The 12,425-nt window shown below is 41.8% G+C and overlaps 1 protein-coding gene across 1 annotated transcript in view; it reads right to left on the bottom strand.

Annotated features, from left to right (window-relative positions):
• Window positions 1-8,029: 8,029 nt before the first annotated feature.
• The window catches only part of LOC138274666 (ly6/PLAUR domain-containing protein 2-like), a 106,504-nt gene continuing 102,108 nt past the window's right edge, over window positions 8,030-12,425 (bottom strand). Inside the window, exon 3 of the mRNA XM_069219014.1 lies at window positions 8,030-8,577. Within this exon, the coding sequence (XP_069075115.1) occupies window positions 8,345-8,577 (233 nt within the window). The 3' untranslated portion in view covers window positions 8,030-8,344. The remainder of the gene's footprint in view (window positions 8,578-12,425) is intronic.

Raw genomic sequence — 12,425 nt, 5'->3', positions numbered from 1 at the left:
GGTGTCGCAGATAATTGCGGACTTTGTAAAGCAAGGAGTTCTGAAGGAGCTATTGAGCAGCCCATGTAATTCACCAATAATGGGTCTGAAAAAGTCTTGTGGGAAGGTTCGAATTGTGCAGGACCTGAGGAAAATAAACAAGATTGTGGTAAAGTGTTGCCCCATAGTGCCAAATCCAGCAGTAATCATGTTTCAGGTTCTGTGTGATGCAGAGTGGTTCACAGTTGTGGACCTGTCTCAAGCCTCTTCACAAGGACAGACAATTTCTCTTCAGTTTCAAATTCCTGGACAAGGTGTACAGTTGGTGCAGAATTCCTCAAGGGTTTTCTGAATCACCTTCCATCTTCAATCAGATATTGAAGAAGGACTTGGAGTCATTAGAACGTCCTTTCAGTTTGACTCTGGTGCAGTACATTGACGACTTGCTGATTGCGTCCAGGACAAAAGACGACTGCAGGTATGACACAATTGCCTTATTTAATCATTTGGGAAAGAACGGACATAAAGTGTCCCCAAAGAAGTTGCAGTACTGTCAGAAAGAGGTGAAATGCTTAGGGCATTTGATTGAGAAGGGGTCCAGGAGAATATCAAAAGAAAGGGTGATGGCCATACTGCAGATGAACCCCCCGACAACAAAGAGAGATGTCAGGATGTTTTTGGGAATGGTGGGCTACTGCCGCCAGTGGATTCCCAACTTTTCGATTATCTCTAAACCATTGATAAAACTGACAGACAAAGAAACTAAAGATGACCTGTATACCATAACTCTGTCTGAGGAAGAGCTTGAGTCATTCATGGAATTGAGAGAGTGCATGTGCTGGGCACCAGCCTTAGGTGTGCCTGATTACAAGAAGCCTTTTCTACTGTTTTGTCATGAAAGTGATGCTTTTTCTTTGTCTGTCTTAACACAGGTCCATGGAAGTGCAAACCGCCCTGTAGCATATTTTTCAGCTACTTTGGACCCAGTTGCAGCAGCCTTACTGGGTTGTTTGCGCGCAGTTGCAGCAGTTGGTCAGAGCCTCACGCAGTGTGAAGGCATAGTGATGGGACATCTCCTAACAGTAATGGTTCCACATTCAGTTGAAATTCTGTTGACTCGAACTAAAACCCAGCACATGACAAATGCCCGACTTACCCGATATGAGAGAATCATTCTGGGATCACCTATTGTCTCCTTAAAGAGATGTACCATGTTAAACCCGGCAACTCTACTTCCTGTTGAAAACACTGAGATTAATAATGCAGAGGAAGTGGAGCATGACTGTCTTGAGGTAACAGAACTATGTACCAAACCCAGACCTGACATTCAAGATACGCAGTTAAAAGAAAATGACTGCATAATGTTTGTTGATGGATCCTGCTTGAAAGACTCAGTCGGAATACTGAGAGCCGGTTATGCTGTGTGTACAATCACCGGTATTATAGAAGCTTCCTGGCTTGAGAGAGTGTATTCCGCACAAGTGGCAGAATTAATTGCCCTTACTAAAGCATGCCACGCAGCTGAAAATGTAAAAGTCAATATCTATACTGACAGCAGATACGGATTTGTAAATTGTACATGATTTTGGGCAATTGTGGTCAGAGAGGGGTTTCATGACCTCTTCTGGTTCTCCAGTGAAAAATGGTGAACAGATTAAGGACTTGTTGCATTCGATTCAGTTACCTCTTGAAATTGCCATGGTGAAATGCAATGCTCATGTTAAGTCACAAGACTTTGTGTCCATGGGAAACGGCTATGCAGATCAAGTTGCAAGGTTTTGTGCATTGAACTGTATATCGTTCAAGGATCAGTGGGAATTGTTACCGCAAACGGAAAATGAAACATGTTTGAACTTTGCATTAAGAGTAGTTGACACATTAGATGAGCTAAAATCATTGCAGGGCCGTGCTAGCAGAAAGGAAAAACGTTCTTGGCAGAGAATGCAATGCGTACAAAGAGCTGACGACTTGTGGGTCTCAGAGGAGGGGAAACTGGTTTTGCCAAACAGTATTTTGTCACAATTTGCAAGGCTCTATCATGGGCAGGCACATCTTGGGAGAGATGCAATGATCAGATTGTTCAAAATTGACTGGTTCAATCCGAAATTCAGACAAGCCGCAGAGGTTACCTGTCACAGGTGCATCATCTTTCAACAGATGAATGCAGGAAAAGGGACTGTGGTGACTTTGAGCCACATAGGGAGAGCTGGAGGTCCGTTTAGTAAGATGCAAATGGATTTAAATGAAATGCCAATGTGTGGAGGTTTGAGGTATGTGTTGGTGATTGTGTGTGTTTTCAGTCACTGGATTGAAGCATATCCTACACGTAGGAATGGCAGTCTCACAATAGCAAAGCTGTTGCGTAGAGAGCGAATACCAAGGTTCGGATTTCTGGTCTCTTTAGAATCAGATAGGGGCAGACACTTCGACAATGAGGTGATTAAGCTCTTGTGTGCTGCATTAGACATTGAACAGAAGCTGCATTGTAGCTACCGCCCGGAAGCATCAGGACTAGTAGAACAGATGAATGGTACCTTGAAGTCGAGAATGGCAAAAATGTGCGCAGCTACCAATGTGAAATGGCCAGATGCATTGCCCTTAGTGCTGATGTCGATGGGAAACACCCCTGATAAGAAGACAGGACTATCACCCCATGAGATTCTCCTGGGCAGAGCTATGAGGTTGCCCGCAGTACCTGCAAATGCTCTTGTGAATATCACGGATGATATGGTGTTGGACTAATGCAAAGGTTTGGCTGATGTGGTCCGCTCTTTTTCCCACCAGGTGGAGGCCAACACATTGCCACCGATCAGTCACAACCTGCAAACCGGTGACTGGGTGGTTGTCAAGAAGCACTTGAGGAAGTCGTGTTTGGAGCCGCACTGGAAGGGGCCATATCAAGTAGTACTGACAACAACCACTGCTGTGGAATGTGCAGGAGTTCCAAACTGGATACATGCCAGTCACACAAAGAAGGTGACATGTCCGACTGATGAGGAACTTGAAGTTTCCGACTCAGCAATTCCAGAGAAGGAAGTCTCAGGGCCGGAGAACAGTCAAAGGGGAACTGAGACTGCAGGAGAGCCCACTGAGGACGGCCTAGTCCCTCAAACAGTAAACGAGTTCGAGAGAGGTGACGGTGAGCCTATCTCAGTAGAGGCAACAGGAGAACTAAGTCAAGGAGAGGTTCTCCCAGAAGTAGACAGATACGGGTTAGAGCTTAAACCCGTTACAGACCCACAGGAAGAAGGGGAAATAGTAGAGGGAGGTCAAAGCACACCGGCATCTCCCGAGCCAGTTGCAGGTCCGTCAAGAGAAAACACCATAGCACAAGAGGAGGGTACTGTTCAGTGTCCTGAAAGGCCAAGCAGGAAGAAGACGCATAAAGGTGATAACTGGCCAAAGAAAAAAGATGCAAGCGAAAAGGTCGTACCAGGTGAAACAATAACAGAAGAAATCGATACAACCAGAAAAGAGGATCTAAGTGAAAGAGAATTGCAAAGTGAACGCAGGCTGAAAAGAAAAAGAGTCGCAAATAGAAGGTACGCAGGTCCTGAATGGGCATATGCAACAACATCTGAATGGCAACAAGAATTCTTAGCGTTCTGTTTTGATCGAGAAGTGCCAATACTACGGTACCTGAAATCACTTTGAGAAAGAGACTGTGTTAAGATTGAAATCGAAATTGAAAGCTGAAAAGCTGAGAAAAGAAGAAAAAAAAAAAAAAATAATAATAAGTACCGGATGTGACACTGATAACCTGAATTGACTCTGAAAACCGATCATGACAAGTTGCTAACCTGAGTTGACAAAAGGGTCCTGGGGTGAGTGAAACGCTGTAAATACACGCAGAGAGAAAAGAGAGACTTTGCATCAAGGAAAAAAAAAAGAGAGCTTTTAAATCGTCCTCAAATTGATTGTTTGCTTTGAGTTATTCTGCTATCTGATTCTTTACAGATCATGGATTATAATAGAGGTGGTAGCAAGAAGGGTAAAGTGTGTGGTTGGTTAAGTGTTATCTATGGTATTTTGTGTGCAATAATAATTGTAGGTGTGATTGTGGGAATGCCGTGGTTGGATAAGAAAGCGACTAACAATGCTTCAAAACCTGAGACTGCTACACTAACACCGTGGGAAAAATTTGAGCAAGATACACAACACTTGCATGAGGCAACTAATTAAAAGAGGGAACTTTCCACTAATGTCTTCTATCGCTTGCTGAATGACTATGTTGATACAATGGATGCGAGAAACTGTTATGTGTGCACAAAGATTCCTTCATCAGTACAGGATGGGGTCACTTACCATAGTCTGCCTTTAACCTACGAGATAAGCTGTAGTTTGCTACTAACAAGATTCTATGACCAGGAGCATGTGCAATACTTTTATTCTAATTTGGATGTGGTGTTTTCCTTTGTGCCTGTGATTGAATTTCTGAATAAATTAGCTAAGGAACATAGTATAAAATTAGTTAGAGGTTTCTTTGAACCAACACTGACATTTGGGACAGCTTATGCACACCGCAACAATCTGACCTGCTTATTAACGCCTGTAGAGAAAAGCTTTTTAGATCACACTGATGATAGACGCACAGCACTGAAGGAAAGATTAGAAAAGGGCCTAGAGAAACACACATATGCAAATGATTATGCTTACACTGCAATAAAGACGCAAGGTAAATTAGCTATAGATGCATTACATGTAGGAAGGCTATGTATATATAGGCCAAAATCTGATCAAGACACTTTATTTGTGGGAACGAGTGAATGCAGGCATGTGTTTTTGTTTCAGAGTAAATGGACATTAATGTTAAATGGACAGGATCCAGCGATCCTTGGGATCTATCATATCTGTGGACTTAATGCTTATTACCGTCTCCCTAAGGGATGGTATGGGACATGTTATTTGGGGATAGTTTTCCCAAAGATTTACCAGATTGATGAGTTAAAGCAAATACCTAAAATGTCTGAATTACAACATGCTAGACAATAACGAGAGACAGCGTCTGCTGTCGTTGGTGACATATTTGGAGCCATAATTCCTTCAGTAGGGGTTATTTTAAACTCCATAGAGATTCGAAAGTTGTATACTATTGTGGATAACATGCTGACAAATTTTACAGGGGCTATACTCCTGATGGATACTGAACTTTCTGCGGAAAGAGCTATGACTCTTCAAAATCGGCTTGCTTTAGACATTCTTTTAGCAAAGAGCGGCGGAGTCTGTAAGATGCTCAACGAGGATCATTGTTGCTCATTTATTCAAGATAATAGTAAGAAGATTCTAGGCATGCTTACTAACCTAACTAAAGATAGTGCAGATTTGAAGGAACTGAAGGAACCTTGAGTGTGGGAGAAAGTTGGAAAAGGAATTGCCAGAGTAGGGAGCTGGTTTAGCAATATTTGGAATGGGGTTCTTGCAAAAATACTAGGGGTCTATTAATTGTTCTGATCTGTTTATTAGGTTTATGGGGAGCATGCAAAATCAATGAAAGAGTCAAAAGAAATTGGACAAAAAGAAATAAAAGAAACAAAGAAAATGAAAGGGGGGAAATGTTTAATGAAATTTGGGAGAGTTCACACAAAGGACAAGATGTTGAAATGCGTATTATGCGCAAGGTAAAGAATTAAAAGTGAAAGGTTGAAAGGGAAAGGTTTGTGTGATGACGAACGTCATCAGAGGAGGGACTGAGAGAGTGTAGTTTATATAATCTATATTAACATGAAATGTTTATGAATTAATGTGTGATAATGCCGCATACAAACTCTAGTAATGAATTTTTGCTTAAACGTGCACTTGAAATGTGACCACGGGGAGTGGCCGCCAATATATACCTGGACTAATGAAAGTGACTAATGTTTATGAATTATTGTAGTTTAATAGTTTTATTCTAATTATTAATGATTATGTTATTAAAGTTTTGTTGTTAAAACTTGTAGGCCTTAAGTTAGCATGAGCCGAAGCTTAGCTGCCTGGCTCTCATATTAAATGTATTTTTCCTAACTTGCAGTGTGCTGACTCGCAAAAGGACATGACCTCTTGTTTTCTTCAAACTAGAAGCTGAATGTAACCATAGTAGATCCGTTCTCATGAAATTCATATTGCTTGAAGAAATGTTATAGTTAAAATGCAACAGTGTAGATTAGTATAATGTACAAGGTCGTTCAAACCGGTACAGACAATGGAGTTACTGACCAAAAGATGTGCAAAGAATTACAGAAGGATGAAATCATACCGGACGTGCTACCTCCGAAGACGTCAATCATATGGACCAATAAAATATCTGTGAACTAATGTGGGGTGAAAGATTAATGGCATAACCTGTTTTCTAATTGGCTAAAGATAGTGGGGTATAACATTTGACCAATTAAGTTTTAGGGGAATGTACAACAAAAAAGGGATAAAAACCCATGACACAGGGAGCCATTTAGATTGGTTAGGGAAATGCTGTCGATTTGATCCAGAGACTTTGTCACTTTGCCTAGTGACTTTGCTGATTTGACTTAGAACCATCCTCTTCCTTAGATTGCCCATTTTACACTTTACCTCCTTATGAGGGAAGTGCCCCTTTTCCCTGGGAGCTGAGTTTTTGACTGATGGCGATTCGACTGATGTCCTGAAGACGAAGACTGAACCTGAGTGCTGACTTAAACCTTGGAGGGTAACTATGACAATGAAAATGTGATTTGTCTGTTTGCTTTTCCTTTCTAGGTACCAACTGCTTACTTTTGACAGGGACCATAGTTAGATGTTTTCCAACTTGGTGTTCTAAATTGTTTTGCGTGAAGCCCAACATGCTAATGCTAATCAGTGGTTAGGACAGAGGTTCACTACACTGACGCAAATAGACAAATGACTGAATCTATGCTTTGTTGAACTGACGCGCTGATGACACTCTGCTAAAGTTGACCTATGTTGACTTTGTGTTATGTTCTAATTATTGCGTTCCTTGCTTTGATGAATTCTTATTCGAGTTACCAAATTATGACAATGTTATTGAGTGTTTTGGTTTTGAGATTAACACACATGCTTTTGGAATTGTAATCCATAGGGAATAAACATCATAAAATTCTACTAATCTGGTGTGATTATTCATGACTGCAAGGTCATGGTAGCGTCTTGAGTTGATTAATGTCTTTGACTAAAGGGAAATGCATTGTGGTAATAAATATTGATGACATTATTGACGTATTGATTGACATATTGATTAGCTATCTCGTGTCTCTCAACTGGTTCAAAAGATTCATTGGCCTAAAACAAGTCCTAATGTGTAATAAATTATCATAGAGGGATGCGTTAGCAGTTCAAGTATGCAAATCTCCATGTTTGTGTAAATATGTTTGTTTTGTATGCAGTCTGTTCTGTTTATATTCACAGTTCTCTTTGAAGGATTTTGCACTCACAGTACTTCATCATGTAAGTCAGCTCAATCGGTTTGTTGTGCATCAAGTATATTACTTGTGTGAAAAGTGTTTTTTATTCTTTGGTGGTGTGGTTTTGCATGGACTCAGTGTACATTGTTAGGTGTGCAGTTTTAGGAGTGTTTCTGAGTTTTTTGCGGCACCTAACTGAATTGGTCTGTTTCTTCTTCACTGGGTATTGGGATTCCCTTTGAGGATCTTCCCAACCTACAAGTTTCATTCTTTGTTTGTTTTCTGAAAAGTGAAAATGTGTGGTAACCTGCTTTCTTTCTCCCCAGTAACACCATGGAATGTTATGGCTGAAGGTTCCACGTTGCCTGTTCCTGGCAGTCAGGCCTAGGCTGAGCTACCTGTGGCACCTGCTCCTGGTGAGGTCTGATATACATACTCGCACCCGTGCCCGCCAGCTTAGTAAAGCCTCCAGTCAATCTTCAAGGTGTGGGTGAGTGCCTGTGCTTCCTAACTGCCAGCCTACTTCGCTACAAAATTTTAATATTATTTCATTGTTTCCAAAGATGTAAAACCAACAGTTATGAGATTGTTGTGTTCCACCATTGCTTGTAAAATCTTAGCAAAAATCATCTTAGAATAGATAACCTGTTTTTAGGGTTTTATTATTCAAAGTGGTGCATAGGGAACGGGATTAAGTGATCCAAAATCTAGTACATACAAACATAACCCCAAACATTCAAGCAGGGAGAGGTGAAAATATTCATTTGTAGAGACCAGCAGACAAGCGAAAAACTCTTGTTATTTTCAATTTAAAAGGTTATTCTTTAACAGGACACATAATACCTTCACCATAGCTATAGGTTTGAACAATAATGTATTGTTTCTGCTAGTAAAATAGTCTTGAGAGTCAATTCTTTGCTTGAACACATTGTGTTGTTTGTTGTCTTCTTCCTCATGCTGCTCTCATTCTGTGCAGTCGCTGGTAAATGTGGTCAAGTTCTAGTCTGACTCAGAACATGCATCAGTGCAGCTGAAATTGCTAAAAGCGTGTAATTGACTTCCAGGGTGCTCGCTTTGCTCCTGCCGATAGAGGGCGCCCCTCTTTTATTGCAAAGATCAGTGAAGCAGCAGTCAGTAGGATACTTCAGCCCAATCTCATCTTTCGTCTGGATACAATTCGTAGAGCAGCCCTTGATAACTTTCCCATCTCCGTGAAAAGGATAATCTAGAAGAGAAAGATCCAGTGAAAGCACAAAAATTTAAAAATATTTTTATTTCCCCATGACAAGTGGGCCAGAATTTGGTGTGAGGATACCAGGGGACTGAAATGTCTATTTCTGCGTGAACGCCCTGAGCCAAATTCCGCCTATACCGAGCTTTTTCACATAATAGGGTATAAAAGCACTGACTTGAAAGGCCACTGACAAAACGACAGACTTTGCAGACAGGAGGAACGTGTCAGAGAGTGGGAGAGAAGGGAAGGGATGGGTGAATGGGGGGGTGGTGGGCTGGCAAAGGCTTCTTCCTGTCTGAGGGAGGGCTGTGTTCTCTCCTGTGCTGCTGCAGGGATCAGGCGCCGGTAGAGCTATGCAGCCCACAGCAACACTGAAGTGAGATCCATTATCTGGCATGTCCTAGAATCAACGGGTCTGGAGTTTGAGGACCACAGACTTCTGCAATTGTGGGTAGTGTGATTTCATCATTCATAACAGTAATTTTTTGTAGGATTTTATACTGATTTCATATTATATTTGGTATTACTGCATTGCATATGTATATAATCACGTGTCAAGTTTTAGATTTCCAAGATCCACAAGTTGAGGCTAAAATAGTCTACAACCTTATCCTGTGTGTCATTGCAGAACTAGACCAGCTCACTCCTTCTCACACCCATCGGCCCTGGAATGTGTGCCTGCAGATGCCCCTGGAAGCAGGGCATCATGCTGTGCCAGAGATTAGCTCCACTCATCTCTCATAAATCTCCCACCTCCCATAGGCCTTGGACGGATGGAAACCTACTGCCTATGCATTTCTTTGTTTAACCTGATATATCAATGTCACACCTTTCAGGCTTCCATTTCAGAGCACAGCAAACTGACACACTGGTATGTGCTGTGCTGATTGCTAATAAATATCCCTTATTTCTCTTCTGGTGTCAGTCTCTCCAGTATGCAGTATCTAGTATACAGTATCTTGGCCATTAAACATCTTTTGGATCAGAAAGAGGGAGTCCGCAGACCGGTTCCTGACCTCATCTGTCTTCTGAGAATACATCAGGACCACCTTTTCCTTGAGAATGATCTGGAAAGGCTTTGGAAAAGCTTTCGCCTTCAAGGAGGTAGATGCCCCAGGGGAAGAGTTGAAGCTTCTCATTGCTTAGTTTCACAGTGAAAGGGAGGCTGCAGAAGGTTATCAGCTTTTCTGATATTAATGAGGATCCTAGCAGTGTAAAGGGATTGCTCTATCTTACAGACTGCATAGAATCCATTCATTTCTCAATACTGGAATCTGAGCTCAGCTGTAGGAACATGCAAGTTTGATCCCACGACCTCCATCTTTACACTGTTGATCTGTACTGCATTGATCATGCAGGCTTAAGGAAGTCCTATTTTTCAAATGAATGAACATACCAGCTGCTGTGGTGAGTCAGACCTAGCATGTACTTCTCTTATGCTCGACAAAAACCTTGAAATCTGAATGGAATGCCATTCCTAATGCACAGTAATGGCTACTATTATAAACTATTACTGATGACAGAAAATGGATGATTTTATTCCTTCATTTTTTAAAACAGTCTCAGAATTGTATGGTACGTGCGCCTTTCGGTGTATTGTGCACAGGAACATCTACCATTCAATCAAACCTTGGTGAAAATAAATCTATTGAATGTGCTGTATCATGCTCACCTGGGTAGCCATTGCAACCTAGGTCTGCAAGCTGAAGGGAATGGAAGTAATTGTGAGGTCTGGTCTTCATTGGGCCTTGGAAGATAAATGAAAGGCACCACATTTCCTAACTTCTTTGCTTTGATCCTAAAATCCTGATGTCTAGAGAAGATGTGATGGGCAACCGAAATCTTGCCATGAAATAGGCTACCACGTGGACAGTTAGAGTAATTTTTATGACATAATTACTTTTGTTCTCAGGGACATATATTTGCTTTGATTGTTTATGTGAGACCCCAGATAGATCCCCCGGGGCTAGAAACGTCCAACAAAATATGGTCTGTTTTATTGATAAATGTGCCATCTATGAGGCCTTCATAGTCCCTTTCCCAAACAATAGATTCTGCCAAGATCCCTTGTAAGCACTAAAGAGATTTCCAGAACAAATCCAGCATGTCTCCAGAGATGGTAAGTTAGATATTATTTACATGACTGCATCTTTGTTAGACTCCTCAGCTCAGTCAGTCCTCTGAAGTCACCCTGAAAATCAAATGGGGTGATATGCCTGGAAACATTTTCATTCTCTAGCTTCTCTGCTTGAAAAAGTCTGATGATTACACCAGTTCAAGACCAAGGTGGTTGTTAGAAGGTATTTGCTGACACCAACTTCAAAGGTTTATCAGGATGAAAGGTTAACAGTGTGTGTCATCAATGGGACTGGGTACAAAGCAGGTTTGGAAATGCCAAAATAGTGAATTTTGAGGCAATAGAAGGAAATTTATAATAGTGGCTTGCAAATTCCAAGCGTGATTATTTTAAGGAACACAATTGTGGACAATACTTTACATCTTGTCCAAACTTGGAAGAAATTCTGAAGCATCTGTTTCTTGAATTTTTAGGTGCAAATATCGATAACACCACGACCTGGACCATTACTGCAAGCTGAAGCTAAGTCACTACAGGGCACCCTTTATTCCAGCATTACATCCAGTCATTTTCTCACTACGAAAGATACAAGGAGATATCGCAGAACTTTCCAAAGATATGGCAACTTCATGTTACTCCAGGTGTCCCAGCTTCTACTCAGAGTATTTTGTAATCACTCAAGAACCATGTTTGACAACATCTGGTAAACTATGCCCACTTGACTTGGTTGGACTATCTCCCTTTCTATCTGAAGCATGGTGGGGTTGACGTCATTCCAGGACGCTCTGCTGTTTGTGCTAGTATGGGTCAACCTGCGGCCTGTGCTAGACAGCTCCCTGGAGTGGTAAACAGACCTGGTGAACAAGGCATGTAGACACCTGGCTAGCAACCTGGTGCTGCTGGCTAGTACGCACCCTAACCTGGCTGCCAACATTGAATTGTATGTGCCAAGGCATCAGGCCCCTGATGAAGAGGGGAGGGTTTCACCACACCTTGGATCTTAATTGGTGGCCAAATTTGCAGAGGTAAGACATTCATCTGTCACCCCCATCATACACACCATAAACCCAGCAAACATGCACTCTGAGTACTCCACAACATGTCTCAAGCAAAATTCCTGAACTGACCATCTTCCAAATCTGTAAATGATAGACATACAAGGCTACGTGGAAATCATCCACTGTCATAGCTATACATGCACACAACTCCCAATATAAGTCCCCTCAAAGACATGTGATACAATAAGCAGAGCTTCTCCCAAACAGCCTTCCTGACAAATAATGACCACCACGGGTGCCACCTGACTGCCATGTCCAACATCGACAAGAGGACATGAGACCATGTCGTAAGGCATACATCACTGGCCACCACAGCTAGCATGGGCACCTCATTGCACACGAAGCTCCTTAACATGGATCACACATGGAGCTAAACCACCAAACATACTCCCATCCTCTGGCACTCCTGTTACAGTCACAATGTCAATGCGCCTCCTACACTAGAGTTTAACACTCCAGTTCCAACAAGCTGCCTTACCACCTTGAATTGATTGTCATGCCCCTTACAAGCTCGTGTTGCAATCTCTCTTCAAGCAGAAGGAATATATAATTGAACAAGGAGCCAGACATGCATAGGTTGAGAGATTCAGGCCCATATTTATACTTTTTGATGCAAAACTGCGCTAACGCAGTTTTGCGCCAAAAAAATTAGCGCCGGCTAACGCCATTCTAAAGGGCCATGCGGGCGCCGTATTTATTGAATG

Source organism: Pleurodeles waltl, chromosome 2_2 (genome assembly GCF_031143425.1).
Source record: "Pleurodeles waltl isolate 20211129_DDA chromosome 2_2, aPleWal1.hap1.20221129, whole genome shotgun sequence".
Classification (NCBI taxonomy): domain Eukaryota; kingdom Metazoa; phylum Chordata; class Amphibia; order Caudata; family Salamandridae; genus Pleurodeles; species Pleurodeles waltl.
Note: the sequence above shows the minus strand (reverse complement) of the source record. Positions and strands in the feature narration are given on the sequence as shown.